This window comes from Sinohyriopsis cumingii, chromosome 1 (genome assembly GCF_028554795.1).
Source record: "Sinohyriopsis cumingii isolate HCF-2022 chromosome 1, ASM2855479v2, whole genome shotgun sequence".
Taxonomy (NCBI): Eukaryota; Metazoa; Mollusca; class Bivalvia; order Unionida; family Unionidae; genus Sinohyriopsis; species Sinohyriopsis cumingii.
In genome coordinates, this window is record NC_142961.1 from 121823737 (window position 1) to 121847485 (window position 23749).

General features: G+C 35.4%; 1 protein-coding gene across 5 annotated transcripts in view; it reads right to left on the reverse strand.

The window, feature by feature from the left end:
- Positions 1-12681, reverse strand: part of LOC149807766 (uncharacterized) — a 19620-nt gene extending 6939 nt beyond the window's left edge. For 2 of the 5 annotated variants that reach the window (XM_089970233.1, XM_089970216.1), the window contains exons 1-2: positions 9867-10009; positions 7447-7599 (exon numbers count right to left, since the gene is read on the reverse strand). In XM_089970233.1, coding sequence (XP_089826359.1) covers positions 7447-7599; positions 9867-9926 — 213 coding nt within the window. In that variant the 5' untranslated portion in view covers positions 9927-10009. The other 3 variants (XM_089970243.1, XR_016423386.1, XM_089970225.1) reach the window with 3 other exon arrangements.
- Between the last annotated feature and the right edge of the window lie 11068 nt (positions 12682-23749).

Genomic DNA, 23749 nt, shown 5'->3' on the forward strand with positions numbered 1-23749 from the left:
TAATAATCGGGACTTCGCTGCGCAAAATTGAGAGATATTACGAGATTGGGAGGTAGATGAGGAAATATCCCCAAAATCGGGAGTTTTTTCTCCCGGCTTGAGAGTTGACAGGTATGAGCTGTCCGGGCTTGTGGAATTTCATTCAGGACTTTAGTTTATTTAAGTCACCAGCCCGGGGCCTGTGCCTAACAAATTTCTTTTAGCACTTACCAGTACAGTACATAAACTATTATATCAGACTGCAGATTGAACTTTTGAATGTGCAACCCAAATGTGGTCTCCTCTTGTCTGCCTCGCTCGCCAATGTTTATGTTTGGCTAGTATTGCGTCACGGTACCATGTGATCTGTCGTCTCATCAAAACTCGGAAAAACTCGGCAATTTACGGAATCGTTGTATCTTCCACGTAATATAATCACTACCCGCTTATGATATTTAATTTATAAACATTGCAGTCGAATTAAAATTTGTAGAAAATTACATACGTAAAAGGAAAATTTTGATTTCTAGTCTCCTTTAAAGATAGATTGTTTGAAGTATCTGAATGCCGAAAGAGACATAATAAAATTGTTGTGATTTGCTTTTCCAGCTTCCAATTTGATGATATAATGATAATTCCTACATATTTTAATTTAATTTCTAAAAGAACATTTCCTGACAGTAAAATGTGTTTCAGTTGTTGCACTGACGGAAGCGTAATGTACATTTAAAGAAGGCTAAATACCCTGTTTAAGCTACACATCTGACATGTGATGTGTTCAGAAGTGTTACAAATATGTGTGATCAGCTACATGAACATTTTGCTCGTAAGAAATGATGGAATGTTTGTTTCCAGTAAATGTTATATACATACACTCACACAAACACAGAAACATAACCACCTGAACTGCATTAATCTATAATCCATAACCACCTGAAATGCATTAATCCATAATCCACAACCAACTGAACTGCATTAATCCAAAATCCATAACCACCTGAACTGCATTAATCCATAATCCATAACCACCTGAACTGCATTAATCCAAAATCCATAACCACCTGAACTGCATTAATCCAAAATCCATAAACACCTGAACTGCATTAATCCATAATCCATAAACACCTGAACTGCATTAATCCATAATCCATAACCACCTGAACTGCATTAATCCAAAATCCATAAACACCTGAACTGCATTAATCCATAACCACCTGAACTGTAATCCAAAATCCACAACCACCTGAACTGCATTAATCCAAAATCCACAACCACCTGAACTGCATTAATCCAAAATCCACAACCACCTGAACTGCATTAATCCAAAATCCACAACCACCTGAACTGCATTAATCCATAATCCATAACCACCTGAACTGGATTAATCCATAATCCATAACCAACTAAACTGCATTAATCCATACATTTTGATTTCATGTTCATTACTAAGACCTTACATGATCTATTTTTTTTCAATATTCGGTATCATATACCTATTATACTCGGTGAAATGATACACATATTTAAGAAAAACTTGTGATTATATATAGTAATAAAATTGCTAAAGTACCGATTTAAACAGTCACAACAATCATAATGAGATCTGAAAATGATGGATAACTCATGCATTGATGAACATAGATTTCAAACAGGAATTAGTGTGCAACCAGTGTTCCTGAAATTGACAGCAAGCTTGCCAACAACCAAAATCTCGGGTTTTAAATTCAGAAATAAACACAAATAGAAGCCAAATTTTCTACAAGTAAACTCATGATCATCAAAATTTGTCAGTGTATCAATCCACACAAGAAATGTGTTAAAGAAAATTAAAATTTTCATTTTCACATGAAAAATGTCATTGATTTGACAAAATAGACAATATGATGTATTATTTATACAATCTAAATTTGTAAAATGCTGCTGTCCAAACATTGTAAGGTTTCCAAACTTCCTTATATTATTGCAATAATGCAGTTGTGTATCCTACTGGCACAGAATGGAGTAATGTGTGTGTGATTTGGATTTTTAACGTAGCTTTAAAAAATATTCAGTCATATCGCTACAATGTCTGCGGTGTGTCAGTTTACAGTGATGTCTAGCACTGGGGCATCATGCCACACACATGTAACATCCCACCCAGTTACATTATCCTGACAGCAGGCCGACCAGTCCTAACCCTAACCTCTTAACGCTGAGCGCCTAGCGAGGCAGCTGTTAGTACCATTTTTGTAAGTCTTTGATATATGTCAGCTGGGGATCGAACCCACGACCTCATGCATCCAAGGCGGACTCTCTAATCACTAGGCCACCAGAGCGGTTAATGGAGTAATAAGCCCATGAAAATTGAAGGATTTTATCGTAAAATGTATGATAAAAAGTAAATACATGTACAGTATAAGGAAATATTTCATGAGTGATATCAAAATGTTTCCATTTCACGTGTAAAATATTTCCATATATGTACTTTAAAAAATTGTAGATATCCTGTACGTATTGTTACCTGGTCAGAACAATCTTAACAAGATTAAACCAGATTAAGCCAGGCAATCATTCTGTTCAAAGAGAAAAAAAATAAATGTAAGAGGGTTTTGTCACAGCATAATTAAAAAGTCACGAGTTTTCAAAAAAGGATGATCTAAAATAATTCAGGAGTTTCACATAAAAGCACCAGTCTCAGAATCAAGAGGTAACTTCTATTAGTTCACAAGTCTGAATGTAATATGTGTGACACAAAGAGATTAGAAATATTGATTTGTAAATTTGAAGCATCAAAATAGATATTCAGCAATGATACAGACAGCATTCATTGATAATACCATGGAAGTAAGAACCGTCAATTCCGATAGCTTGTTAAACAACAACAAAAACTGCATCATGAAATTGGATTAAATTATGAGTGCAAAGCTGATTGTTTTCAGCTAAATGTACAATATGAATAGAAATTTTCATAAACCTTGCATGATCAATCTACAAAGGTTTAACAAAGATGAACAGAATTCACAATAAAGGAATCAGAATATTAAGTAGCTATTTTTAAATCAGACACAGGAATGGAAACATTTGACATGAATCTGAAATCACTCATGAATTTGAAAGGATTACAATAACTCTGCAGATGTTTCAAAATAAAATTTCAAGTCCATGAGTGTCCTGTTGGCTTGCTGATAACACTTAAAGATTTACTGAAATATTGGAAATACAGTTGCTTGCACAAATATCAATAAATGGTGTGGACAATTTAAATGTGGACAAATAATACAAGAAAACTAAACTGATTTGAAATTATGGTTAACTGGGCAATCCGCTTACACATTAAACAATCAAATTAGAGAAAAAAAGATTTCCAAACTGAAGGGTCTATGTTAGTCATGTTAATGATGAGTGGCAGGCAGACATTGCTGACATGCAGAGACATTATAAGTATAATGATGTGTACAAACACATCTTGACAGTGAGAGACATATTCTCAAATACGCTTGGATTAAAATGTAAAAATAACAACAGGAAATGAAATACATGATGCTTTTTAGTTAGGTACCATGAAAACTTTCACACAATGACATACAACAATCTTCTACTCGTACCACAATACTGCTAAGCAGTTTGTGTTTTATCAGATCAGCTGATTTTAGTCACAATATGTTACTGTAGTAGAGCATATCCATTTTTAGATGTCTCTCCAGATATCAAAATGCTTGTTACCCATTCGCATATTTTGTACAACAATACAAGATTGTTAAATTAAATCACCTGCTTAATTAGTAGAAGATGACAGTCATATATTCGGGTAGGTTTGTCATGATTTATCTTATCTTCTAATATGTGAATTTAAAGGAACTGAAGCATGGAGTTGTGTGTGTATTGCAGTCATGAGGTCATGTTCCATCAGCATGGTTGATTTGGATTGACCAATCAATTGCAATGCCAACCAATCCATGTTTTATTTACCAGAATACTTACACATGTTGAACTTGTATGTAAACAGCATCATCGTTCAAAGTAAGGGCACAGATAGTAGAAAGCTAGAGGAGAGAGATGGGAGGGATAGAGTGTGACCCTTATAGATCCAGCACCTAGATTGAAGAATATAAGATTGAAAATGAGAGATGTAATAGATCAAAACATTTAAAAAGAACAGTTCCTGCATTAAATCTTGATGAACGGTTTGGAATGAAGAATTCAAACTATAAATTCTCATTAAGCAGACAAATTTTTTACATGCAAATTGTGGGTTGGATATTTTTTAATTCTAACTTTATTTTTTATTAAAAAAATAGCCCACATTATATTGTTAGCAAACAGGCTGAACCTTAAGAATTTATGAAATAATCAAGGCAACCCAACTATGTTTGTAATATAGTTATATTTCTGCATTTAAAATTGAAAATGTAAACCGGTCATGAGTGTAATTTTCTTTACCTATCATCCTAGATAAGTACAGTAGAACTTCATTTATCTATCAGAGTAAAGGACCAAGACCATGATGGATATGAGAATAGACAGATAATAAAATATGTACATTAAAAGTATTATACAATAGACCAAGTCATAAAAAATCAGAATACCTACATATGTACATGTACCTATTTTAATATTTTGACATACAATGACCTGACGGTTAACAGAGAATGACGGTTAATTGGGTGCCGAATAAGGAAAGTTCTACTGTACGAGAAAATATTAAATAAATCTGTTCTAAACTTTTATGTTTTTTTGATAATTGCTTTTCATCCCTATCAGCTAAAGTCAGTTGAACCCCTTGTAGCTTCAAGATCTGGAAAATCTAAACTCGTGACTAACTTTCCAGACCACTGAGATTAAAAGATTTGATGTCAGAAGTAGGATGACAATTATCTAATGCCATAACACAGTGTTTAAATTTTATGAATAAAATCTTATCTTCTGTCTTGAAAATCTAATCGAGTTGATCTTCCTAAAAAAGAGGAAAACAATGAAATAAAAATCTGATTCCAGGAGCAGTAGTAGATAATTTTGTTTTTACTAAATGTGACTGATGAGGTTTGGAAATGGAGCAAATGCTGATTTTTTTTTTATAGTTTGGAAGACATAGATAGGAAATCTTAAGCTAAAAGTGAAACTGAGAGTGCGACAACAGACACTGACGATAACAGTGATGTAATAAGATAAAAGGGTTCAAGTCCCTATGGTAAACTGGAGAGTAATTTACAAAAACAACTGTTTAGCAACATACAGTAAGTTAAAGATACAGTACTCTCCCTTGCAGTAGCAATCTTACTCTTTGCTTAATGAAACTGAACCAGAACAAACAAAACATTGCAATTCGGTTAAAGTGCTAAATTGAAGATATAAAACTTAAATACACAGGACTGAACTTAAATCTTGAGTTTGTAAAAAGGGAGAATCAATTTCTGAATTAGTACAAAGCATCATGAAACTGACCTGACAGGAATATCCTTATGCAACTGGTGATATTATTTAAATTGTATCCCTTGACAATTTTATTGATGCCATGCTGGACTCGGGAACTAGAATGAGATTTAGAAAATATGGTCCTAAAACAAATAATGAGCTAATTAGGACTGAAATGATAGCTGTTAAAACGGAAGCTCACAAACAAGGTGGCTGATGAAAAGAGACAGAAAAATGTGAGCTCCGTCTCTGAAAGAGAAACTGTACATAAGGAAGGCAGGCTGGTTGTTGTTGTTCTAGGGTTTAATGCCATTTTTCAGCACAAGATAGGCTATACATGGCGGCCAGTATAACTGGTGGAGGAAGAACCCTGGAAAACCCAAGGAAGAACCACCGACCCACGAGAAGCTACTGGCAGGCTTTCCCACGTACCCACGCTAGCCGAGCCTTGGACTCAAACCCACGCAGACAGAGGTGAGATGGCAGTGATCCGGAACGGTGAGCGCTTTAGACCACTCGGCCACTCGGGGCCCCAGAAGGCAGGCTGGAAAAAACTGTACAAAAGCTAGAAAATTTGTATGAAACACTTGAAAAATTGCAATCAGAAACACAAAATAAGATGATAGGAATGACAATGTCAGAAGAAATGATCGCAAAAGAAATTACAATGGAAGATGGTTTGAAAACTTTACAAACAGTACAAACAGATGTTACAAATCTATGCTCTTAAAACAAGTAACAGAAAAGAGTGAAGGCAACAAGCTTTGTAAAATTTAACAAAGAATTTTTTTCCTAAGAATACCAAGTGAAAAATGAGAAAAAGGAACTTAGTTTTACGAAATAAATACACAAAATAATACAAAACTTACAAAATAGATGTCCTAGCAATAAAAAGTCCTGAATGAAACTGAGTTTGAGTCCCGGTGAAATTCCAGAATGGAAGACAATGATGTATATTGTGGTCAGTGAAGTCCTGATGTGTCAACAGTCTCTTGTTGAATCACAGAAAATATTATTTCAGTTCTGAATTCAGTATAAATTCCAGTGAATGTTTTTGTACAAGAATTATGTCAGAGTACTTACGTATTTCAGGGAAAAGAATCACTTAAATCCAATAATTTGAAGAAAATAAAATTTCAAACCAAACTGGTCACAACATAATAACAACTTAATGTGTCAGTTGTTTGGAGCCCAATTGCCTAACTTCTATCAAAAACAATAGTTTGTTACTACATATCACGTAATCCAGGTATGACCTTGACTTAACTTTATGATTCTTACTCTTGAGAAAGATAAAAAAATGGTTGTTTACCAAAACTGTCACAGATTCTGAAACAAGGTCATCATCTAGATGCAGTGTTTCTATTATTAGTTGTTTATCAATGAAATAATAAAAATAGGTTAGACAGAACTGAACTCAAAAGTTACATTACAATAGCATGTAATGGAATTAAAAACATTTAAAACTAACAAACAAACTATTAAATTCAATATACATAACACTGAAAACAAATTTTTGAACAGAGAGAAACCAAAATCAAAAGTACAAACAAATCCATAGTTTTATAAATAAATGTGGAAAATACTGATAGTCCAAGCAGAGAGGTCATGGTCAGAGCAGTCTCAAAATTTGTGGAGAAAACTGGTCTACTAATAGCAAATGTTTTAGTACATCTTAAAAATGGATACATTCTGCTGAGAATAGCAAATTTAAGAGAAAAACCAGTTCAGTTTTATAAAAATAATGTTACTCCCGAATTACAACCAATTCAAGTTGTACACAGTACACATGCTGGTGCAATAAGCCAGAAAAGGGGTTGAGATCAATTATCGAACGGAAAACTGAAATGACTGTTAAGGTCTTCTAAAATCTGGGTAAAGAACAAACGGAACATTTAAAACAATTTTTGATAAAAAAATCAGTGTCCTTTCTGCATTTTCAAGTGATATAAGCCAACTCATAAAACATCAAATTGATGTCAGAGATGCAAACCCTGTCAAACAGTATCCCAACAGAATACCACTTGCTAAAAGGCATGTTGCTGAGAACAAAATTAAAAAGATGACAGAACATACTTTCAGCATTTGTGTCCTCGCATCAAGATGACTGGTATGATTTGGTGATGATGGCATACAGATCAACAGTACATGAATCATCTGGAATAAGTCCCAGTATGATGAAATCTGGTCGAGAAATACTTCTTCCCATTGAAATGGTACTTGGAAAACCTGAATGATAACGAATGAAGATACAAAACAGACTATGCAAATAATCTCAAAAATAAAATCAGAGAAGTACACGAGATGGCAAGAAAAAGACTGAATTTGTTTAGTAAATGTATGAAAAGAAATTATGACACAAAAACAAATTTTAATAAATACAAAGAAGGTGATACTGTTCAGTATTACAATCCAATCAGAAAAAAAAATTGAGTTAAGCCCAGACCATGGAAAGGTCCATATCAAATCCTGAATAAAGTTAATAATGTATTGCACAGAATAAAAGAAGGACCTACACAATGACCAAAAGTGGTTCACCATGACAAACTGAGGCTATATGAAGGTGCAAGCTTACCTCTATGGTTTAACTGACTAGTGTAAATAATATTTTTTAAAAGTCTATTATAAGTTAACACATCTTATTTTTTATACTACTTGTGAAAAATAGGAACATTGAATATTTAGAAAGTTAGATTAATACAACATTTCTAAATCATTAATACTCAAAATAGTTGAAAATCTAATAGTTACATGAATAATATTATTTTTAAGTACTGGTCTTGTCTTACTACCTTCTCCAGAGTGATATTCCAGTGAGAAGCAGGTAGGTTTGAATCCCACCAGGGCTTTATGCAGTCATGCATTGTATAGTTTTGAAAACCAAAAAATTGTTTTAGCTGAATTTTTTTAAAAAGTATTTGGAGATTAGCATCTGAAACTAAGTAAGAAGTGTGGTATAATGTTTTCCTATGAACTGAATACTGCTTTGATAATGATGAAATGAAAATAGATATTCTAATGAAAAATGAAACAGAAGTCTGGATATCATCTATGAAACTAATGTATGAAAACAGTTGAAAACATTAAAACTGGTTCCTATCTTGGAGTTCACCGTGATACATGTGATGTGATGTGATTTTGATTTTTAACATTGCTTTAACAATTTTTCAGTCATATCGCTACGATGTCTGCAATGTGGCAGTTTATAGTGATGTCTAGCACTGGGGCATCATGCCACAGACATGTAGCATGATGTCCCACCCAGTCACATTATCCCACCATGATACATAGTGTGAATATTCATCATGGATGTCTTTTTCCTGGGATTAATCCTATAAAAGTGACATTCAGAACTTTTCGGAAGAAGGATAAGTAATTGAAAATCTATAAACTTCTGGAATCAGTCTAACTTTACATAGAACACTTGTCCATTAAGCCATAAGATTTACAATTATAATTACAGAATGTTAGTATGTAATATATTCTTGATATGTTTTAATGAAAAAATTTCATGCAGGTAAGCATGAAATAGTATATCCATAATATATGTAAAGCATGTAAAGAATGATTTCAGTATAAACACAAGCCATGTAACTAAATCTATAAATACATTTCATACTGTTGATACAGGTATTTCATGATAAATGACAGGTGTGGAATAGACTATAAGTGATTGGTGTGGAATAGACTATAAGTGATTGGTGTGGAATAGACTATAGGTGATTGGCGTGGAATAGAATATAAGTGATTGGTGTGGAATAAACTATAAGTGATTGTTGTGGAATAGACTATAGGTGATTGGTGTGGAATAGAATATAAGTGACTGGTGTGGAATAGACTATAAGTGAAAAGCATCATTATCAAAACCGTATTCAGTTCATAGGAAAACATTATATCATAATTCTTAAATAGTTTCAAATGATTTTTTCCAAATACTTTCTTTTTTTAAAAATTCAGCTAAAACAATTTTTGGGTTTTGAAAACTATACAATGCATGACTGCATAAAACCCTGGTGGGATTCAAACCCACCTGCTTCTCACTGTAATATGTGTTTTGTTTTATGCACAGACATTTTATATTGTTATAATACATATGAATCTAATGAAAATGTACGGTTTTGTTATGAAGATACATACTAGTATCATCTAAATTTAAGTTACCAGCAAAGTCCAATCAAAGTTCTATAAACTTTAACTAAAATCAGTGTTTGGATATATCAGACAAAATTTGTTGAGAGAGAGATTAATCTCATGCACAAGGCGTATAATGTTAAGAATGCTTTTACTTTTTGTATTTTGTTTGCTAATGTTGAGCTTTAAAGCATTATGTAATTAGGGAAAAATTTTAATCACCGCCGGGTACCTGCGGTTTTGCAGATTTTAGACAGCCATGTTGTTGTATAAGAGTATCCGTTTTGAGATGTCCCCTCGCACATCAAAATGCTCGTTGCGTTCGCTTGTTTTTACAACAATACAGGATTGTTACATTAAATTACCTGCACAAACAGTCGAAGATGATAGTTATATATTCGGGTAGTTTTGTCATGACGAATCATATCTTCTAATATGTGAATTTAGAGGAATTGAAGCAAGGATTTGTGTGTTTACTACACAGTAAATTACAGTCTTGAGGTCACTTTCCAACGTAATGGTTGATTTGGATTGGCCAATCGATTGCAATGCCCACCAATCCATGTTTTGTTTACCTGAATATTTACACGTGCCAAATTTACATAAACAACTTCCCTGTTCGATGGAAGTGGGTGGATGGTAAAGAGTGACAGGAGAGATACAGTGGAACTTTCAAAGATTGAGCACTTAGAATAGAAAATAACATATGTTGAAAATGAGAGAGGTAATAGATAAAAACATTTAAAATTAAGGATTATGTATGAAATTTGTATATACCATTTGGAACCGAGAATTCGAACTATTAAGTTCTTATTGCATACGAATTTTTTTACACGCAAATTTCGGGTTAGATAACCTCTTATATCAAAGAACATAATTTGCCCACATTATATTGTTGACAAACAGGTTGAGCCCTAGGAATTAATGAAATGGTTTAAATAATCGAGGCACCCCCACTGTGGTTGTAATACAGTAACAATAGCATATAATATTAATTACATATTTGAAGAAAAAAATTATTTTGAGTTTATCTCAAGAAAGATAAAAAGAAAAGAAAATATCTCACCTCGGTAGAAAATTGCAGCCCCGCCTCCCGAAATTACATAATAGTAAATAAATTTGGTATGTGTATGCTAACAGTTGCATAACTTATATTCTAAAACCTGCAACTAAAGTGGGATGATTAAGCTTACACTATAGCCGACACCATGAAAAGGCATTATACTGACGTTAGAGAGCTTGTTGAAAAATAGAAAATACTGACACTCAAATCGCCAATTTACTCGCCACACTATTCTTATAATAAACAGGAAAACTGAGTTATATGCTAAAACACGGGAAAAATATTTGTCACAGAGAGCCAGTAAAAATACATTTTCTATTAAGCACGTTCTATCCTCTTGACGGTTAGATAACTGTTAATGCATTTGGCTGTTAGGTCCATGGCAGTCAGGTGAACGATATCAGCTACTGGATCATATTGTTCTTCTACTTAGGTTTCCCTTTTAACTCTTAAATGTCGAGAGACGCAAATTTGCGTTATGAGGTAGTACTCTTATTCCAGGGCAGGTGATGTCATCGCAGTTCACGATATACGCAAGCGGGTGGTATTAGAGAAAAATATAGACATTCATAACCACATATAAAAAACAATGGGAGAAAACGCTCAACTTTGAGACACAATTTTCTTTGCAGGACCGGTGATTCAATGTCCTCTCGTAAGATCTAAAGCAGACCTGAACAAACTACACAAAGACAGAAGAACGTTTGTAAAAACAAATGGGTAGCTTTGGAACCTGGTATTAAAGAGAAACAGAGAGCAGAAGTGATAGGTCCAGTACGAAGAAGAAGAAAAATGTCAGATTTTTCACATATCACCTCATGCTCTGGTCCGATAGCAAACAACCTCTCTTACATATCTCAGCAACTGGTTAAAAATCCCTCTGAATCAAGTGTGCTTGGATTTCATTGGACATAACATGAAGAATTTCTCTTCTACTTTGATTTTAAGCGAAAATGAGGAAAAGCTCCTGGCCATAATGGGTTGAATTAAATATTAATTCCTTACAGCGTAAGAATGTCATTATGTTTCTTTATTTATTTATTTGTTTGAGTGGCACTTTTAGCAGATAAGTGCCTTTCCCAAAAGACACAGATGCATTATATATATATATATATATATATATATATATATATATATATATATATATATATATATATATATATATATATATATATATATATATATATTGATTGCACTTTGAAAGTTGGTACTCTTGTTATCGATATTGTTATTATTATTATCAGTTTTATTATTATTATTATGATTATTATTATTACTTTTATTATATTTGTTATTATTATTTCGAATTATGGGGATATTCTGGTCAGGATTTTAGTCCTAATATGGAACATGCGAAAGTAATTAAGTAATAAAATATTCTGGATACGGTGAACTCAGTAAGCCCTGCGGAGTTTTCTCCCTTGACGCCGTGTCTCTGAATGACAACTATAAAATAACTAGAGAGTTTTATTGAAACAAAAAGATGATGATAAGTTGGAAAGCCAGCTACGTAATCTTATGAGGATATTATTATCCTCTCCATGGCATCGTCATCACAAATAACAAAATAATAACAAATTAGTCTGTGGAGAGAGGATGGGAGGGAGTGTCAATCTGGCTTAATAAAACAAAAGTGTTTACTTTAGCCATGGTCATCCATTCCCTCTTCGGCTTTCATATTCTTTCCCAGATATGGCCTTGACAGTCGAATGGCTGACTAAATTATGCTAAAATTACTGAGGGCAATAATGTATAAACCATTTTAAAACTCTGTTTGCTCAGTCATTCACTGTCACATACATTTTATTCATAGATTCATTTATTCGGTTATGTATGTATTGTCGAGTTAAATTTTAGATATGTCAACAAATCAACAGATCAGTTTATATAAATTTGATTGGTCCAAATAAGCACACGATATTATTACGCAGTATTCTTATTATTTCTTGGTAGTTTTACAGGTCACTACTTTCTCAGCTCTGTCCTCGTGGGCATGAGTCTTTCCTCGACCAGCTTGGGTATGTGAAACAAAGCTTACCACTAGTTTCCCATGGGTCATGGTTCTTTTGGGGCTCTTCCTCCATCAAATCTGCTGGCCGACATTGCTAAATATGGCGGTAAGTCATAAATCATATCACCAATGCCAACGCCGTTATGAACAACCTATTTCCCTGTATTCAAAATTAATTTGCAAGACTTTTATGTGATTTCGCAAAATAAAATCAGTATTTTATGTTATCTGGTAAATGCAATCCTTCATTTGGGCTCATTACGTGGATCGCAAAAGATGTACATTTTTCTTATTTAATAAATTTCATCTCAGATAAGTACTCATATGGGAATGTCTCTGTGTCAAATATTTAATATACATGCAGAGAAAGAAATTGAAAATTCTCTTGAAATCTTATTTAACATATTGTAACTGTTAAGTTTTGATAGAAGAGAGTAATATGAAAATATTAATTATCTCCACACTTTGGGGGGGGGGGGGGCAAGGTCTGTCCGTAACTGTCTCTTTGAGAATCGATGGGTAGAAATTCACAGAACCTCGTGCATAGGTCACCATCGGTAAATGGAATATACTTCTTAGGCCTCACGACTGGGGGTCTTGACGCGGTGGTAAAAAGGTTAAATGTACAAAACTTTCAATCAGATCCATAACATTTGTGAATATTTTTTTCTGGCCAACCTTTATACCAGTAAAAAATGTAATTGGACATATAATACATGGAGTGAATTTGGGATTACGTCTGCTAGTAGACCAGCAAGTTGTTCACCTTTTTTTTTTTTCTTTGACCGCCGCCAGTCAAAGAAAAAAAAACAGGTGGAGAACAACTTGCTGGTCTAGTCTGCTAGTAGTCCTTATATTTTTCTAATGCTTTGTCTGTCACCGTTGAAATTTTCTGTTTTGTTTCTGACCAAAACTTATGTGATGACATATCGTCCCTCATCTGACGTCTGTCCCTTAGCAGAAATTTGTTATTAATACTCCTAAACTGTTTGAGAGAGAGAGAGAGAGAGAGAGAGAGACATACAACTTTTTCTTGATGAGGTCTAATTCGTCCTAAATGAAAATGGTGTTGACTTCAAACATGACTGCCATCGTGGTAATTATGACCATCTTAGTATCGCTACTTCTTCTGTGAATGTGGTCATATCCATATAATGTTCTCACAAAATGACTTATAATATGCACAAGGTTCCAATTTAAAATGGCGTCGATCTGACCTCCAACATGGAAATCATGCACAAAAATCTCCGTCGTCTACCAGCCTGAGATATAATTTTGAGAGTAGGGCATGTGAACTCCGAAGCTCCTGCCTCCTCAGTCCTGCTTATCGTGACGAAGACAGAAGGGGTTGGGGGCATGGTAGAGGCACTATTTTGACCTTGCTGTGCTAGAACCGGGTCCGATGACATGACACGTGCTAGCTGCGGTGACAGACGTACTAAAAGAGATATAACAATTGTGGAGAATATACTAAGGAGGCGTATTAATAAAGCCATTTGCAAGCTACAGGTAAAACTGAAATCCGTTTAGGGATTTGGATTAACTGATAAGCAATGCATTATATTTACTGGTATACATTTGAATCTATTTAGAAAATTGGGGTGAATTATATGCAGTTCATCCTAAGCATTATATCTACTAGCAGGCGTCTGAATGAGGCGTAATATCTCAAAGTGAATATAACGACGGATTTAGGACTAATGAAGTCTTGGCTGGTCGGCCAGTTTTACCATTAATGAACAATAGCGCAAGTCCCACTGGACAGTATCGATGATTTGATAAACGATATTCTCAATGAATTAACTACTGCCCAGCTTGTGACCCCACACCAAACAAAAAAATAAATAAATAAAAAGAAAGTCTGATTATCTCACATGTTGCCAAGAGGATCCACTTTTTTTAAAGCCTAGCAGAAAGTACAACTCTTACATAATGCAGCAATCACAGCTGGTGTTGTTGTTCATTTCTGAATACAATGTTCCTACACATTAAGCTCCACCCACCGGGACTTGCGCAGTTGGTACCGTTATACCTGTGAGTAAACTATCGAAATAAAACAGGCATGGAGTTTGCACGAGATGACGCCAAACACTTTGCCATGCCCAGCGGAAGTCCGCACAAACGAAGCAGAAGTCGTTAGTGTATGGAATCCCATAATGGAGCAGGGGCCAGTTTTTATCACAGGTGCTCGACGCGAGCTTGATGTTGACAAGAAAAAAACAATGATCTAAAGGAAAAAAACATCCAGAGCGACAAAAATACCTTACATTACCCCCATGGCCGTTCTGAAATAGGACCCTCTTTATCATAATATATAAGAGAGAAGGTACGGAACTTCCAAATACTTCGTTCCACCTATGACCCTCGATTTCCTTCTGCTATTTCCGTCTTTAAAAGCACACGACCATACTATATGGCTTGTTTTACTCCTGAGATATTTTTCTATCCATCAAGCCATCATTGACTTTTCTGCGTTGTACCAAACTGAAGTTACGGGCTCCGATACGTGCGATTTTCGCGAATTTTTTGATTGTGGACAAGTGCGTGCACATATGAAAACCGGTGAAAAGACGTACATGTACCGTCTTTTCAACTCTGTGGTGCATACCTTCTTGAATTACAGAACAGTGGTATATGAAAAAGTAAGTTTTCACTTACCATTAACTCGATTCAACTTTAGGAATCCTGTTCCATGCAAGAATTAGACATTGTCTTCTTCACTGCACATACATTGTATACATGCGACTCTATTTTCAAAATAGGTAAACTCTGTGGCACACACGTCAACGGCAAAATATGATTGGCTCAAAAGGTTATACTTTAATAACATCCATGGCTCAGAGAATCGTTTCACGATAAAGACTATTTGTATCCCGGCAAAAATAATAACATGATCGGATCATGTTAGGAATCATTTGAATGTGTTAAATTAATGACAGTGTACATTAAAGTATAACCTTTTGAGCCAGTCATATTTCGGCGTTGACATTGTCTACTAAATAGCTTGATGCAATTCAGAATAGTTGTCATCCAAGCCGTTTTTGAGATATTCCACTTGCCTTGAACCCACGTGTCTATTGCAATGGGAGGCTAGCTCTTCTTCCTAGCCGACTATTGGTATTTCACTATTAACATACTACAGAGCAACTATGGAAGGTGTACATGCCTGACATCAGTTTCAAGAACCACACAAGCCAGAAACACCTATTTCACAAATATATCCATATCTATAAATACTAAACAATAATAGCTGAAAAAGTCACACCATAGCCTTAAGTTAAGAAATTTGCCAGGGGCCAATTTAGAAACTGGACCCTGCCACCTAAGGGCCAATCTTGCCACCGCTGCATCGTGTGGTATTAACACATTAACCCCTAGCGACGAGTTAATGTGGCATGAGGTAGTAGCCTACTGCCGAGCTCTGTAGCGTCATGGTCATGCAGGATACACTAAAGTAGGTGATATTATAGAAAGGTAGACAGATGTAGCTCTACAATGATACCAAATAATCTGGAATATCTAGTTGCACTACAAAATATAGAGTTTTAAAAATTCATTTCTTGGACCCGATTTTTTTCTACCCAAAATTCGCCGTTAGTCGAAATCCGATTTTGTGTCCGGATTTTAGACCTTTTGGTCTCACATCTACGACAAACCGGTATAAACTGCAAACAGACAGATGAACCTTTGCAAAAAAGTAGGATAAGATGGGCATTTGGAATAAAGAGTGGTCTCGATACAAAAATAATGGCTCTGTTTAGCAACAAAAAATCCCACTTTTACCATTCTGCTCATGCGCAAGCCAAATAGCCAATGGTAAACTATGTTTCTAACACAACTAGGCAGTATGTTATTGAAATATCACATGGGATTTGGTGTTTTCGGATCTTTTCAGAAATAGCTTTAAAAATGTGTTTCCTTCTCGATTTTCAGGCTAAAGGGGGCGCTCACCCGTTAATATGTACTTTTGAGAGAGTGACGTATGTAAGGTGAAGTAGTTCGCATTTAAAACATGCACAATAGAGAGAATGTTGGCATACCTCTATGCTACATTAATTTAATGTGGATGATATTTCTTTGGATATTGTACTTTTGGAAATTTTGCATGATTTAAGCACACTGCTAACTAAAATAACTGCTCCCTTGTGTTAAAAAGTCAGCCTGAATTAGTCTAAAGTACACTATACACAGCAGCTTTTAAAATAGGAAAAAGAATTTTGCCAGACTAGACAATACCAACTTCTGAAAGTGCAATGAATGAATTACCAAATATATAAAATGTAAAAAAAAGTTATCAGCTTGTCTTTATACAATTTACCTCTGAAGTTCAGGAAGTGAAAATGTCCAAGTAGAGCTAGCACTTTTTTGAAAGATGCACATCTGAAGTAAGGCCAAGCTGTATACTCTATAACCCATAGTACACCCATCAATCATACATCAAAAAAAAGGGAATTAAAGGTTCTTTGAATTATACCTAAGATATACAAGGTCTTTTTTAAATAGCCAGTATAACCAGTGAGGAAAGCCGGGGAAATTCTTTTTCTTTAAAATCCTAACCCTGCAAAATACGAAACTGTAGAGCGCCACCAAAATGACAAAAACCTCCAGAAGTTAATGTGTTCAACGGTGCATTTTGATGACGTCACCAAATTTGAATATTCCTTTCGTATCTAATCACTTATGCATCGACATTGTACATAAATTACAAATTTAGCCATTCCTTGACGATTTGTAAAAAAAAAAAAAATTAAAAATCCTTGTTAACACATTAACCCCTAGCGACGAGTTAATGTGGCATGAGGTAGTAGCCTACTGCCGAGCTCTGTAGCGTCATGGTCACGCATGATACACTAAAATGGGTGGTATTATAAAAAGGTAGACAGATCTAGCAGTACAGTGATACCAAATAATCTGGAATATCTAGTTTCACTACAAAATACAGATTTAAAAAAAACCTCAATTTTTAGACCCGATTTTTTCTACCCAAAATTCGCCCGTGGTCAAAATCCGATTATGTGTCTGAATTTTAGACTTTTTGGTCTCAGATCTAAGGCAAACTGGTATAAATTTCAAACAGACAGATGAACCTTTGCAAAAAGTAGGATAAGATGGGCATTTGGAATAAAGAGTGGTCTCGACGCAAAAATAATGGCTCCATTTAGCAAAAAATAAAAAAAAATTTAAAACAAAAACTCTAACTTTTACCATTCTGCTGATGCGCGAGCCAAATAGCCAATGGAAAACGATGCTTCTAACACAGCTAGGCAGTATGTTATTCAAAAAGATGACCTGGGATTTGGTGTTTTCGGATCTATTCAGAAATGGCTTTCAAAATGTGTTTCCTACTCGATTTTCAGGCGAAAATGACAAAAACCTCCAAGGGTAATGTGTTAAACCGGGCGCTGGAGCGATGAAGCGATTGCCATTGAGCGATTGTAATTAAATCGCATCGCTTCAGCGCTCCATCACATCATCGCGACATGCGCACGGGGTGAGTTGTGATGTGATGTGATTTTGATTTTTAATGTAGCTTTAACAATTTTTCAGTCATATCGCTACGATGTCTGCAGTGTGGCAGTTTATAGTGATGTCTAGCACTGGGGCATGATGCCGCAGACGGAGCTGTTCACGGGATGAGAATAAACTACAAATCATGCGTCACTAGATTAACCGGAATAAATATATTTACCGGAATAAATTGATGAATGGATAAGAAGCTTGATCAAAAATAGCTATTCATACACCCAAATAACAATACCTGTACAGTTGGAAATTGACATTATGAGGTCACTATCCATTTTCAGTCTTGTTATGAATTAATAAACGTTTGATAGCGATTAAAGGCTTACTTGTATGTTGAAGATGCTGACATATGATTTTTCTATCGACATGGTGAAATGGGGGGGGGGGTTAATATGCTCTTGATTATCAGTAAAAATTTCTCTTCGTGACCATAAATGGAGATCACAATAATTTTATATTAAACAGATGATTAGCTTACGTTTATTTTCGGGGGTTGTATATTCCTAAATAGAAAGGCGGGGGGGGGGGGAGGGCAACTTTTCAAGACGAGAGGGCAAACATCTATTCATTTAAACATAAAGGGGCTCTTAATTTACCAAATAGTGACCTGTTAGCCGTCTGGTGTCTGTGCACCCGTCCATACTTTCGTTTCCGCAGGATAACTTTAGTTCTAAGTAATGTACAGTTATGAAACTTGGTGGATAGGTTCCTCTTTAGGTAACACAGACTCATATTTGTAATTTTTTTATACTTGGGCACAGAAGTCAGGAGTCAACCGGGTCTTGAAAGTGGATGGAAGGGTGCCCCAGATGACAGGACTTACTTTTCTTGCCTAATGTTGCAACAATTTCTATGTATTTTTGTAATGAGTCGAGTCCGCTCAGGTTATGAGTATTAACTAGACTTTTTAACAGTTATCGCTATTTCAAGTGAAACCTGCCGCGTCTTGAATTAAGAAGACTTGGAAATTTCAACTCATATAATGTCCAACGTGCGCTTTGGGTAGTCCTGTCTTTGATTAGAGTTCACCTTGTAGAAAGGTATCTCAGTAGTTTTTAAAATATATATGTCATTTAAAGCTATGCACTATTAAGTCGTTGATCAGGGGGGAAGCAGACCAAAAAAATATGGCGACCGATTTTTTGGGGAAACCCCTCATCAAGACCCCCTTTTTGTAAAGTGAGGGCTAAAAAACGAAGGAAAAAAAATGTTGTTTTAGCCAAATAGTGTTGACCCAAAAAACTATCCAAAGGCCAATGAGAGTACGCTACCGATTATTTTTTTGTAAGGGAGAGAGGGGGCCACTTAAAAAACGGCGGTCGACAAATTTATCTGACCTAAAAGAAATATAGCAGAAGGAAGTGCTCGTGAATAGGTTGAATGACGTTGGATATCTGTTAACTTTTGGGTAATTGTTATATTTTTCTTATTCCATTTCAATTGTTGGATCGCTAAGTACGAAAGAGGGTTATTGGTTTGTTAGTTTGTAATCAAGCACAAAATGTTCCATTTTAAGTTGAAAAGCAACACAAATTAGCTAGCCTGTTTCCATCGGAGCAAGAACAGCTATGTCTTGTTCATTTAAACGATAAATTGCGTAAACAAGTGCGAACACTGGATATGCATTATTATAGTATGATTTGTCGATTCCGGTGAAAATACCCGATTTAGAATTATATTTTTAACGTGACGACATTGTTATGTCAACGTAATGCCTAGACAGGTTCGAGTTTATCACGAATAATTCAAATCGGACTATCTTCACTAATATGTTCGACAATAAATTTTATTTTGAATATGTACTTGCTGTCATCAGCAAAATTATTAATAACAGTAGCCGCTTGTTTGTCATCCATTGTGGAATCAATAAATGTTCCATCGCCATCTATCTTAAATGTTGAAAAACATGAGCAGCACCAGCGATGATAAATTCGTTCTTCGCCATTTTGATAAAATCATGCAACTTTAGTTCGAATGGTGGCTGTTATATTATGTGTGTCTTGCGGCGAACGAAAATATCGTGCGCTTAAACGATATTACGAGAAACAAAATGCTTCTGATGACATCAGAATAAAAGACGCAAAGACTTATCTCGAGAAGTATTCCTCTGCTGTAAAATAAAGTTATATTAGAGAACGAGAAATTTATATAAATCGAAACAATTGAGAAAGAGATTGATCTTGATGAATTTAGATGTCATCTGATCTACGATAAATATGAAGCAAGCAGAGCCGGAGTTCTAAGGCATTGTGGCATTAAAAAACAATCGGTAAAGTCATCAATACAATTTACATATAATTTAGTATTGCGATCCCCGGCGTTAAAAAAAAATTGTATTACGCACATAGGTTTATTTGTGTGTGTTTTAATGGAATAATTAATAAAGGTCTTGTTGTTGATCATATTAATTCAAATAAAGAAAGACAACCACCTTGCAAATTTACGAGCAATCACACCAGGTGAAAATACAAGATATGGAAAAGCTGGAAAACTTGGTAAAACACAAAACCCACCGAACCCAGTAAAATCCATTAATTTTGATGTGAAATACTAGAATTTAATTCGATGTAATATGCTGGAAAATATTTTGATATTCATCCCCATTTAATACAAAAGTAGATAAAGGTATAAACAATACAGGGATACATCAAAGATGTTAAATCAAAAAATAAAATTTACCTACATCACACAATAAAAAATCATACTAGTCAGTGATTTAATATAACTTGATTTTTTTCTCCAAATACAGTAAATTACCGCAATCTCAATTAAACTCACAGTTTAGCCACACCCGCTATCACGTGTCAAGCAGCTAAAAAGTACCAATGAGCTCTCAATAACACTCAGGGTTTTCCCGACATGAGGTCACGTGGTTGAATGTGCTAAATACGTTAGCGCTATGACTCGATGGGATTTTACAAGGAAAAAATCGATTCTTGTACACCCTGTAGAGAAATCTACGTGTTACATGAAATATACATATTTGATAAATAAATTATGCGATCTAAATACATGTGTATGTTTAATGTCTTTCTGTCTGTTCAATAAGCGCGTATATCATATAAATTAGTTTATCGTATACTCTTAACTGAGACAGTGGCTGAAGTAGTTTAAACACAAACTTTCGATAGATGAGTGAAAACTACTTCATGAGTTCGAATCCAAAAAAACGCGATAGACATATGGTCAGCATCTGCGACAGATGCTATTATAGTAGGGGACCCGCGATGCATTAAAAAAAAAACCAAAAAAACAACGAAATATCGTTAAATGGGTAATTGTAAACTTATTAAAATAAAACTAACCCAGGTGCACTTACCTGGGCCCCTCCGAACCCCCCAAAAGGTGTTAATTCCATAGTACCTGAAGTTCACTTAGAGGGTGTGTATATCTTTTCTAGTGATGATGGTGACCTTGAAAAGTTTCGGGGTTTTTTATATAAAGAAAGAAAAACTGATTCACGTAAGTGCCATGGCTTCATTGGTCTTCTTCTATTACGACTCCTTGAACTTAAACTAAGTAACAGAAAGGAGAATAAACCAAAATATTTTGTAGAATTCAACAAATAATTTATTTCACTACAGTACAAAGTGAAATAAAAAATACAGTATTATGTATTAGATCCCAAATAGTACGCAGTGGTGCACATTTTTTAGAGATAATTTCACAGTACATTCTGTCATGGTCAGCGTGAAATGTAAACATTAAGATTGACTTATAGGCTGGGCTCGCAATAAATTGTCGACTGTGAGGAATGAGATCTGCTCTGTTTTGGGCAAGAATTGAATTTTATTTAGAGTCCGCTCCATAACAGCCAGAAACATGGAAGAGACCAATGTTACTGTAAGGTCAAAGCGGAAAATGACGAGAATTGAGACAAACCAGATAAACTTTTAGGAAATGTTCGGGCATTTGAAACATGTGTCATAAAACGATAGTCTCCACGATAATTAATAATAAAGGCTGTCTTGAGAGAATAATTCTGACTTCGATAGGAGTGATACAATGTTGGGCAGTTATAGAAAGTAATCCTGATTGGATAAGCTAAACGATGGGTTTTTGGGCTCCCACACGGAATTCAGGCTTTTAAGAAATTCACCTCGCGAAATTAATCAGCCTAAGTTATGAGGCAAGTCAGAATGTAGCACTGAGAATTAGTATAAAGTAGTTTTCTCGTTAAATTGCCTAAGGAACGCGTATCGAAAAGTGACGGAGCGGTCCATCAAAGAATTAAGTGTGGGTCTCTTTGAGTGGAAGACCTGATGGACATCTCGTTGTGATTATTACAAAACACAGACTTTTGTTCAGAAGTAGGTTCATTTACTTATAAGCGTTTACCTATATATACCTCCACCACCACCCCATTCCTGGTGTATGTGAAGTTAAGTTGACCCCAGTAACTAGTAAAACGCTGCTTATCATTCCCAGTATTAGCAGTATATCATCATTATTAGCATCATCATCATCATCATCATCATCAGCCAACAAAGTACCACTTTGGAAAGCCTGTTACAGAACACATCTGTATGTACAACAAAAGTTTGGAAGTTTATCAACAGAGTAAGAAGACATCTGAATATTTGAAGAAAAAAAAAATCACATCGAAAAGGGTAAAACTTGCATCTCTACACTCTACATTGTTATTGTCTTCCTTTATGCAGGGCCGTAGAGAGCGATCACGGGCCCTGGGGTAAGAAACAACTGAGCCTATCCTAGTTCTTGTTCAAACAAACCTTTTCTTTTATAAAATTAAAATGTGCTGTTGGCTTCGGGGATGTATGTACGCGCCCCCCCCCCCGTCGGCCCTGCCTTTATGTATGTAATTAGCTCGGTTTGTATACTGTTTTCATACTCTGTTGGTGACCTTGAAAGGGCCTATGACTATCTCAGAGGTTTCACACACACACACACACATACTGTATATATATATATATATATATATATATATATATATATATATATATATATATAGAGAGAGAGAGAGAGAGAGAGAGAGAGAGAGAGAGAGAGATGTAAATTTTGTTGTTGTTCTTGTTGTGGGGTTTAACGCCATTTTTCAGCACACGATAGGCTATGTATGGCGGCCACTATTAATGGTGGAGGAAGAACCCAGGAAAACCCCTGGAAGAACCACCGACCCTCGAGTAGCTACTGGCAAGCTTTCTCACATAACCACATTGGTCGAATCCTAGACTCGAACCCACGCAGACAGAGGTGAGATGGCAGTGATCCGTTACGGAGAGCGCTTAGACCACTCGGCCACTCGGGGCCCCAAATGTTGTTGTTGTTGTTGTAGGGTTTGACGCCATTTTTCAGCACACGATAGGCTATACATGGCGGCCAGTATTAATGGCGGAGGAAGAACCCGGGAAAACCCCGGAAAGAACCACCGACCCACGAGAAGCTACTCGCAAGCTTTCTCACATATCCACATTAGCCGAATCCAAGATTCGAACCCACGCAGACAGAGGTGAGATGGCAGTGATCCGTAACGGAGAGCGCTTTAGACCACTCGACCACTCGGAATGTAAGCAGATAGATACTGCTTGCTTAGACGATGTGATGTGATTTGGATTTTTAACGTAGCTTTAACAATTTTTCAGTCATATCGCTACGATGTCTGCAATGTGGCAGTTTATAGTGATGTCTAG